The sequence below is a fragment of the Psammomys obesus genome, unplaced genomic scaffold (assembly GCF_907164565.1).
Source record: "Psammomys obesus unplaced genomic scaffold, mPsaObe1.curated_primary_1811, whole genome shotgun sequence".
Lineage (NCBI taxonomy): Eukaryota > Metazoa > Chordata > Mammalia > Rodentia > Muridae > Psammomys > Psammomys obesus.
The window spans coordinates 5,651,290-5,662,271 of NW_026585504.1; the positions used below are offsets into that span (position 1 = coordinate 5,651,290).

The following is a 10,982-nucleotide window of genomic DNA, read 5'->3' on the forward strand; positions in this document are numbered from 1 at the left end:
AAAGAAAGAAAGAAAGAAAGAAAGAAAGAAAGAAAGAAAGAAAGAAAGAAAGAAAGAAAGAAAGAAAGAAAGAAAAGAAACCCATATTCTATTAAGTTGGAAATCTAAAAGGAATGGACTAATTTCTTGATTCATCCAAACTATCAAAGTTAAATTATAAGGAGATTAGCAACCTAAACAGACTGTAGCAAACAAGGAGATTGAAACAGTAATAAAAAGTCTCCCAACTTTAGAGTCCAAAACCAGATGGAGTCATAGCAGAATTCTACCTGACTTTCAAAGAATAATGAATAATTCTTAAATTATTGAAAAAAAAAAAAAAAAAGAAATGGAAGGATCACTTCTAAACTCATTCTATGAAGCCAGAATTACTCTAATATCCACAGCAGGCAAAGACAATAAAATAACCAAACTACAGACTAGTATCCCGGATGAACACAAATGCAAAAGTCCTCAATAAAAGACTAGCAAACACAATATAAACACATATCACAAAGATCATCCACCACAAGTGGGCTTTATCTCAGGATTTTAGGTTGGTTCAACATACAGAAGTGAATAAATATAATGAATCATATAAACAGACTCAAAGACGAAATCACATGATTTCTCAATGATGCGTCTCAATAGACGCAGCAAGGGCTTATAAAATATCCAGCATGCTTTCATGATAAAAGTCCTAGAGAGAACAGGACTGGAGTGAAATTCCTCAATATAATAAGGGCAAAATATGACAAACCCATAATCAACATTATCTTAAATGGGGAAAAACTCAATCCCATTAAAATAAAAAAATAAGAAAAAGCTGTTCACAAGCCCTACTCCTTTCCAATACAATGCTGGAACAATAAGAAGAGAAATAAATAAAGGGATGCAAACAGGAAAAGAAGTCAAATTATCCCTGTTTATAGATGATATAATAAGAAATCTCAAAAATTCCATCATTAAACTTCTAGAAAGAATCAACAATTTTAGCAAAGTGGCAGGGTACAAACTCAACTTTCAAAAAATTAGTAGCACTGGGGCTAGAGAGATAGCTCAGCAGGTAAGAGCACTAGATGTTCTTGCATAAGACCTGGGTTCAATTCCCAGCACCCACATGGCAGCTCTCAACTGTCTGTAAATTCAGTCCTAGGGGATCCCATAACCTCCTCTGGCCTCAGAGGGGATTTCATGCACATGATACACATATTCCAACAAACACTCATACACATAAATTTTAAAAAAATAAACTAAAAAAAAACAAAACAAAAAACCACTGAGAATGAGATCATGGACATGTTCCCATTTATAATACCAAAGATGATGCAATATCTAGAAATAAACCTAACCAAGGCAGCAAGGGAGCAGGCTCAGTGGTTAAGAGCACTGGCTGCTCTTCCAGAGGTCCTGAGTTCAATTCCCAGAAACCACATAGTAGCTCCCAACCACCTATAATGAGATCTGGTGCCTGCAGATACACATGCAGACAGAACATTGTTAAATGAATGAATGAATGAATGAATGAATGAATGAATGAATGAATGAATGAATGACTCTTGCGCGGGGGGGGGGGGGGGAAGCAACCTAACCAAGGAGAAGGACTTCTACAATGAAAATTCCAAATCTCTTAAGATGGGGATTGAAAGAGGCACTAGAAAAATAGTCATCCTGTGTTCATGGATCAGTAGATTCATACTGTGAAAACAACTAGTCTACCAAACGCAACCTACAGATTCAATGTAATCCAAATAAAAATACTGACAGTACTCTTTACAGAAATAGGAAAAAAAATCCTAAAATTCATGTGGGACCAGAAAAGATCCTAGACAGCCAAAGCAGTGCTGAGCAAAAGAAATAAAACCGCAGTGATTGCCATCAGATTTCAAGATATACCATAGAGTTATAGTAATAAAAACAATATGGCAATGGCACAAAACAGACTTGCAGACCAAACATGCAGAATAAAACAGAAGAGCCAAGCCATCTGATATTTCACAAAGAGGAAAATAAAACAAAACAAAACAAATGAGCAAACAAAAAAATCCATACACTATAGAAAAGACAGTATCTTCAACAAATGATATTCAGAAACCTGGATGCCCACATGCAGAAGAATGAAAATATTCATATCCATCACCTTTCATAAAAACTAACCACAAATGGATCAAATACATGACTAAAACCACTGAAACTGCTAGAAGAAAACACAGCCAGGACCCTACATAATATATGTGTAGGAAAGAACTTTCTTATGAGGACTCCAGTTGCCCAGGAATTAAGGCCAACAACAAATGGCAAATGGGACTTCATAAAGCCAAAAAGCTACTGTGTAGCTAAGGAAAAAACTCAACCAAGTGAAGAAGAAACCCACAAAGTGGGGAGAATCTTTGTCAGCTGTATATCTGACAGAGGAGCAATATGCAGAACACAGAAAGAGCTCAAAAAGCAGAGACAAGAAAACAAATGACCCAATCAAAAAGTGGGCCAGGGAACTAGGCTGCCTAGTTTATGTCAAGGTTTACTCTTTAGAAACAGGTAGTGAGAGTTGAACTGGGATACACAGGCATCTTACCTGGACAGTGGATGAAAGACCAGTTGTACCTGCTGTCCTCTAGACACATGCTGGAGTTGAGAAGGGGCTGTGGATACACACTCCCTGTAGAGGCCTGTGAAGGCATCTTCACAGGTCCTTTATAGCTGCCCTCAATACACTTTCCTTTCCCAGTATTGCTAGGATCAGTACACCAGCCACAGCCAGGCTGCTCCAAGCAATGGCTGCAGGTGCAGTAGCCAGAGCAATTTTCGGCTATTAAAACAAAACAAAACAAAACAGCTTGTAATTCACTACCATAAGAAGACTTGACTTCACTGTTGCTATCTTCTCTTTGATAGATGACTTAACTTCCATGAATTAAAACTAGCATTGGTTTTAATTATAGTGATTATTGAAATGAAACACTTTAAAGAGCCCAATATTTACACAATATACAAGAGGGACTTTCCAACCTTTTAGTATCAGGATGTTGAACAAAGAAGAGACCTGTAAGGTCCTCTACTTAAAGTACTTTACAAACTGGCAGATTAAGATGTGGAGACATTACAGAGATTCAACCTGAATCTCTGTAATATGACCCTGAAAAGGAAGTTATTTCTATACCCTGTGACTTACCCTAGATTTATCTGATTTACTGCATGGATCGCTGTGCCCAGTTTTATACATACATTTTAATTTGGAAGGACTAGCCCAAGCAGCTTCTGGATGGCCTTGAGCAGGTCTCTTCACTTACGTGGGCAGCTGCTCATCGTGTACCACTCCATGCACTGGCCAAACGGGAAGGAGGCCACATAGGCATTGGAGTCTACACACTGCTTCATGTTGCTGCACCACATGCACTCGGAGCTGCTGCTAGTGCACTCGCTACACGCTGTCCGCAGGGCACACGGTGTCCGGCACTGCTTGGCACTGTGGTTCGCTGCGGTAAGATTAAGCCCAAAAGGGATACTGGTCAGCTAAGATAAAGGCTTCTCAATGTGCAATATGAAGTCAGTGCAACACTACACCACACGGAGTAAACACCAGGAACCTGGAGCCATGGGTTCCGTTTATTCAACTGTACTTAAATATTGAGGGGAAAATGGACTTTCTTTTTAAAAAGCACTGGAGATGAAGGTGGAGGAACAACAACAACACAATCTTAGAAGAAAAATGACTCATGATGATGAGTTTGTTACATTCTACATTTACAATTTTGAGGTATGACAACATTAAATTTACCAAAGCATTTAGGATTCAACAAGGATGAAATGCTTTCCTGCAAGATAATCTAGTAATCCAGAGGGCTGGAGAGATGGCTCAAAGGTTAAGAGAGTGTATTGCTTTTCAAGTCCCAGCATTCATGTGAGGTGGCTCACAGCCGGCTATAACCCCGGCTCCAAGGGATCTGACACCTGTCCTCTAAGGGCACCTCTATACTCTCTTTCTCTCAACAGACACACTCACACATATACCCTCACACACACTCATTCTCACTCACACACCCTCTCTCACACACATACAACCACATGATTAAAAAAATAAGTATTTTTAAGTATTTTAGAAACCCTAACAGAAGGAAGATCCTATGCTGTATTGCAAAGTACAATAGTTTCCTGAAATAAGACCTGCTGGGAATGGAATCCAGCCTCCACAATAACCCCCACTTGCGCCTCTTGCTTTTGGGTTCTCATTGTGTGTGGCAGCCCTGGGCCTATGTTCATGGAATCTAGCCTTAGCCTCAGCACAGGACACTGTCAGAGCCTGGGATTGGCTCTGTTCGCGTCTGTTGCCATGCCCCTCTCCACAGCAGCTTTCTGAATGGTGTCCTGACCTGCTGCGTTTCTAAAGGTTTCTTTGGTTTCTGTGCTGTTCTTTCTTCTGTAGCATTCCTCTGCCAACACCAATGAAATTATCTTTCGGAACAATTCCCAACACTTTTGTGGTCAATAGAGCAGTGTAGCTCAATTAATTGGGTTCTTTCAATAATTTTAATTCTGGTTTTGAGTATGGCTCAAAGCAGTGAGAGGCAAAGACTATTTCCTTGCATTTGGATTTGGTTCTGTTTGAAATAAATATGCCTGAATCAGTGAAGAACTGATGTCACAAGTATTTTATAATCTCAATACTTAATCAACTGCCTCCTAAGCCTTCTTGGCAAACCTCTTGGAGCACTGTATTTGTCACATCCTCACCAGGCCTTTCACAAACACTGCCGTTGAGTGGGTTGATGCAGGTTGCAGCTTTCAGTCCCCGAGTACTAGGCTCTGACAAGATCCCACAGAAGCCAGCATCACTTGGCTCAGATGGCATCCACTGCAGCAAACTATTTGTAAATGGAGACATATCCTCCCAGCACCAGTAAGACACATTGATCTTCCGAAGACCAACCCACGGAGTCAGAGTGAGCTTGGACTATAGGCGAAAGAAACACAATTATGAATATAACCAGTGTCTTCACCAAAAAAGGCTCTGACATGAAAACCACTGCTTAGGTACGCCCCACAGATACCTGGAAAGCTCTTTATTCCCCAAACTCAGCCAAGACAGATTAAAATAAGTGATCATTTCAATATGCATTCAATATTGTAAAGTATAAAAATGGCTCTAAGAAGATAATATATCAAGATTTTCAGACATCAAGAGTAAAGCAATAATCATACTTCATGTTCTATGACAAGTGCCATAAAAAAACAATCATCCACAAATTTGGTATAAAAACTGGTTCATAAATAAAGTCATCTTACTAATATTTATAAAATATTGGTTGTATGCCTAACCACAGATCATTACCTGAGCCTATATAGCCAGTATTCAGATTATTTAAATTTTACACCGTTAGCCATAGTACACAGCCTAATACATACATTTTCTTTTCCAGTTTTCCTAAGGTCCAGTTTTCCTAAGGTGTAACTACCAAAACTCAGGCTCATCTGTGTTGTTCCAGGTGACAGATTTCCTTCTTTTTAAAGGCAAGATCACATTCTACTTTGTATAGGTATATGTATCACATTTAATCTATTTATCTGTATATGTGTCACATTTTATCTATTTATCTAACTTGACACTATATTTGTTTTTTAAAAAGTTATAAACTTGTAGAACAGTTTCTGCCTCCGTTTTTGTTCTGAGGAGTCAGACCCAGTGCCTCCTAGACATACACTCTACCACTGAGCTCCTAGGTTGGACAGCCTTGAAATTTCTTTCTAATTTCAATTTCATTTGTTTGGCTTTTTGAGACAAGATGTTCCTCTGCAGCCCTGGCTGGTGTGGAATTCCCTATATAGACCAGAGACCTGCCTGCCTCTTTCTTCTGAGTGCTGGGATTAAAGATATGATGTGCTGTGCCTGGCTCCCTGTTGCAATTTAAAAAACAAAACAAAAATCACCTTTGTAGGGGCTGGAGAGATGGCTCAGCAGATTCATGCTGTTATTCCAAAGGACCAGAGTTTGGATCCCAGCACTCATATCAGGCAGCTCACAAACTGTAACTGTAACTCCAACTCTCTCATCTGGGAAGCCCTTTCCCCCCAGGCTCCCTCAGTATCACAAGTACCTGTTAGATATTTCAGAGTCCATGCTGGTCTCCTGGCCCTTCCCTCCCCCCCCCCACTCCTCCATCCCACACACCCTCTCTCATCTCATTACCCTTTGTTTTCTCCACTATTCCCTTCCCATTTCCCTAGCCCTGGCCATGCCCACTCTGCTTCTTTTTCTCTCTGCATCTGGATTCTTCCAGATGCTTCTGGATATTTTCTCTCTCTTATTCACAATGAAAAACCTTCAGCTAATGGAGCAGTCATATCTGTAGTTCCCTTACATACACCTGGTGCTGAACACCCACAAGGGGCACAAATAGACCCCTTTTCAAGGGGTCCAGCCTCTGCCAATCAAACCAAGGTGCTGATCTGACTAAGAAATGGATCATTTGTTTCTGCTGGCTTCTGCCACCTACCATATTTGATTCCAAATTCTAGAGTCCATTTCTCCAGTTGCCTCCCACCTGTTCTAATCACTCATCTCTCTGTCTACTCTGTTGAGTGCCACACCAGAGCTCTCTGCTCACTCTGTTTTTCAGCTGCCGCAGCCTACTTCTGCTACAAAAGTCCTGCCGGTGTCAGACACAAGAAGAATATGCACACTAAACAACTGCAGACTTGACAGCACCAGTATTACAGTAATGTTTTTGTTTTGAATGGGAGAGAAAAAATATCCAGAGGCAGCTGGAACAGTCCAGAGCAGAGAGAGAGAGAGAGAGAGACAGAGAGACAGAGAGACAGAGAGAAGCAGACTAGGGGGTAGGGAAATGGGAGGGTGGAAAGACAGCAAGCTAATAAGACATAAAGAAAGAATGTGTGATGTGGACCATCATGTGGGTTATAAGGAGAACAAGTAGCTGAGGGGAGGAGAGGGCCAGGAGACCAGCATGGACTCTGAAATGTGTAACAGGTGCTTGTGATGCTAGAGGGCAGCATGCACTGTGATATGCCCATAGATGACGTAGGTAGCCATATGTCCTCTGCCAGAGGTAAGAAAAATGATTCCTTTTGGCAGATGGGAACCAACTTCACAAGTTCCTGAAGAACGCTTGCTTTTCATCTAACTTCCAGAAGTCCTCCTATAGTCCAGGATGAGCTCATTTCTAGATACTTGGACTTCCTGAGACTTAACAACCAGACCCTCATCATACCAGCACACCACTATGTGAAGGTGGTGCCAAATGAGAAATGCTGTGTGGCACTCCATTTTCTCCTGGCTAGACAAAAGCATGTACCCCACATCTCTCTATAGCACAACCAGCATGGACAGAAAAAATGCTCTGTGAATATCTAATTGGCTGAAGCATCACAGTTCTTAGAGTGAACACACACACGCGCACGCACACACACACAAACGTCAAATGAGATTGTGTAGAATCAACTACGAGCCATTCAAGAGCTTGGCTAGACAATAAGAGAACTTAGGACTTTCTGAGTTTGGAAGCCTTAGCAAAAAAGTGCCCTCTTCTGAGGTAGCCAGGCTTTAGACTTGTTATTGGTGATCACATTGTGTGCTGTAATGGCTGTCAGGGATGCATGTGGCTTAATGGCACCTAGCTAACTAGCTTTGTACTCTCCCTTCTCCCAAGCAAGACCTAGACATAAAACAGGTGCTAAATAATCTGATGTCACACAACATGTGCACATATTGCTATTCTTTCCATATATTCACATTTTATAATCTACTTAATAAACATGACTAATAAAATATGCAAAGTACCAAACTTTTTAAGACAAGAAGAAAGGCATTAAAAGAGACTCTGAAGTACAGGTCCACAGTCTATTATTAATCATTTACTGGAATTCTTTCTTCTATCAGTCACATGATATGAGCTGAAGAATGGTGGGTTCTAGAAACCAAAGTTCTGAAAATGTTAACTCACCATGCTCTGAGATGACTGCATTAATCGAAGCTGCTTAAGGACAAACTCCACCTTCTTCTGTGATGTAAGGGAAGCCAAAAAGGCATTGTGGGTCCTACAGGACAATTTAGCATTGTCATAATTTTCCTTAGCAGTAGTGATTTTCAGACATGAGTTTCCAACCAAATGCCAGCCAACGCCACAGATATTTTCTTTTGTAAAGGTAAGAGAAAAGAAAACTAAGTTTTAGAAATTATGCAGGACTATTATAGTACTAGTTCAAATTACTGACATCTAAACGCATTCTGATTTGAATTCCAGGTGTTTTCTTAGGATTTGGTGAGAGTATCAGACCATTATTTACTTCCATAAATAGGAAAAAACTTTTAAAATAAAATTACTCTCTTTTACCTGATAGGCTAGAGTTAGATAGAAGGGGAGGAGGACCTCCCCTATCAGTGGACTGGGGTAGACACATGGGAGGAAAAAACGGGAGGGAAGGCAAGATTGGGAGAGAATGAGGGAGGGGGCTACAGCTGGGATACAAGTTGAATAAATTGTAATAAATTAAAAAATTAAATTAAAAAAGTTTAAAAAAATTATTCTCTTTTAAATTATGTATATATGTGTGCCTTGAGTGTGGGCTAGTGCATGTGAACACAGTGCCCACAGAGACCATAAGAGGGCATTAGATCAGAAGTGAAGTTACATGAGGTTGTGAGCTACCCAGCATGGACACTGATTGACCTTGGGTCCTCTAGAAGAACAGCATGCACTCCCCACTGCTGAGCCTTCTCTCCAGCCCCAGAATAAAAGACCTTTTTACAAGTTTCATCAGTCATATTTTCTGGCTCTCAGGAAGTATACTCTGGGCCAATGTCCCTACATTATTGAGGCAAACTCTTTGGTGCCATTTTTTGAAAAAAAAATGAAAAAGAAGACTAAAATCTTGAATTCAAAGCATATAAATAAATACGTATATTGGAAGGATGGCATGGAAAATTACAAATGGTGCTTGGGAGATGGTTCAGTGGATAAAATACCTGTGTCATGCATAAGGACCCAGTTCAGATCCTCAGCACCCACAGAAGAAGCCAGGCATGCTTTTACTTGCTTGTGATCTCGCTGAGTGCTAGAGGCAGGAGGATGCCGAGCCTTGTGAGTCAAAGCTACTCTAGATAATCAGTGAGCTCCACATTCAGTGAAGGACCCTGCCTCAAAACAACTGAATGCAGAGAGGGACAGAGGAAGAAACCGGAAGTTAACTTCTGGCCTACCATGCTCACACGTGGATACACTTCTATACACAGAAAAAGTAAACAGAGAGGGGCTGAATTGAGAATGGCTAAGCTTAAGTCTCCAAATGCTACCCTGTTTTCAAATCACGAGGTAGAAGGGATAAAGAAGTGTACAAGACATGGCAAAAACAAAGTGAAGAGAGAGACTGGTTTAGGAAAAACCTCAAAGGATGTCTACAATCTCCTCCTGTGATTGTGCTGAACTCAGATAAAGTATTGCGTGGACATTAGCATGAAAGTGAACAAGCAAGTGTTTCCCCAGAACCAGACATCAACAATGCCCATTAGCTGGAAGATACTGAGAGGGAAGGTTTAACACAAGAGCAGATAGACTTGCTCCGCAGAATGTGCTATTGGTAGAGAGTCAAAACTGAAGGCTCTCAAGGCCTGTGTTGGAGTATGCCTTTTAACAAGGTGCCTATTGAACATTAACATTTGAGACACAAAACAAAGACAAAAAGCCTGCAGTGATCTGAATAAGAATGATCCCCATAGGCTCGTATATGTGCATGCTTAGTCACAGGGAGGGGCACTGTTAGACAAGGATTAGGGGTGTAGCTTTGCTGAAATAGCTGTGGCCTTGTTGGAGGACGTGTGTCAAGGGTAGGGATGGGGTTGCCTTTGAGCTTTCAAAAGCCCATGCCAGGTCCTGTCTCTCTCTCTCTCTCCCTGCCTCTCTGCTTACAGATCAGCTCAGTTACCACTCCAACGCCTGCCTGTGTGCCGCCATGCTCCCCACCATGATGATTAATAATAGCCTCTGAAACTGTAAGCAAGCCCCAGTTAAATATTTCCTTTCGGAAGAGTTGCCTTGGTAATCTTGGTGTCTCTTCACAGCAAAAGAACACACTTAAAATAAAGCCCATTCTGCAAACTAAATAAAATTCTTTCAAAGGGCCCAGATCAACCACTTTACGTAAGTCTCAGATGTGGGAAAGCATAGAAGCCTCCTTTCTGGATATCTCAATGAAATAAATACAATACAGAGATAGTCATGGCTAACTGGCTTGTCTCAGGGCCTAAAATCATGACCCTGAACCTCTGCTGAAACAGTCAGGATTGAAAGCCACATCAGGAGATGATGCTGGTACAGAAATCTTTTCTCCTCACAGAACTGTCAGCAAGCGCTTCCTGCAGCATCCTGCCAGTCGCTGAGTCTGCACAGCTCTAGCGCCAGGTTACCACAGCAGAAGGAAGAACAGTGGAACATGGTTCATGACATGGATCCAAGCTGCCTTCCAATTCTCCAGAACAGGAGATGACTTTTTACCTTATTTCAAAGGTCAGTAAGTTAATATGTAACAACAATGTTTAAGTTAAATATATACAAAAGAATTTCCCAAATAGTGAGGGTGCTAAATAGATAGAATAAGGGTCTCTTTCCTAGGTTCAGCCTAACCTAGAGAGGAAGGAGCAAGAGTTGGACCCTTATAAAGGGTATCCCTGTGCAAGGCCTACCGGGCAGGGCGATGCATTCCTGATTCCGGGGCTCCCACTGGCAGTTCTGGTCTAGGGCACAGCTCCTGCAGCTGGTTTTCTTATTGCAGTAGTACATGGGGTTGTCCTTGGGGCAACTGTCATACTTGGAAATGGAGATCTAGAACACAATGAAGAAGTACTTTTGTTTATATTCACACAAAGAACTCAGTGAGGGTCCTAAAGACAGTAACATAACCAAGGATGGTAACCGCACAAAGGAAGGAAGGAAGGAAGGAAGGAAGGAAGGAAGGAAGGAAGGAAGGAAGGAAGGAAGGAAGGAAGGAAGGAA

The 10,982-nt window shown here is 41.2% G+C and overlaps 1 protein-coding gene across 1 annotated transcript in view; it reads right to left on the reverse strand.

Moving 5' to 3' along the window:
* Atrn (attractin) overlaps positions 1 to 10,982 on the reverse strand; it is a 134,945-nt gene that overhangs the window by 54,257 nt on the left and 69,706 nt on the right. Inside the window, exons 14-18 of the mRNA XM_055610688.1 lie at positions 10,673 to 10,811; positions 7,938 to 8,128; positions 4,711 to 4,930; positions 3,270 to 3,455; positions 2,555 to 2,788 (exon numbers count right to left, since the gene is read on the reverse strand). Of these exons, the coding sequence (XP_055466663.1) occupies positions 2,555 to 2,788; positions 3,270 to 3,455; positions 4,711 to 4,930; positions 7,938 to 8,128; positions 10,673 to 10,811 (970 nt within the window). The remainder of the gene's footprint in view (positions 1 to 2,554; positions 2,789 to 3,269; positions 3,456 to 4,710; positions 4,931 to 7,937; positions 8,129 to 10,672; positions 10,812 to 10,982) is intronic.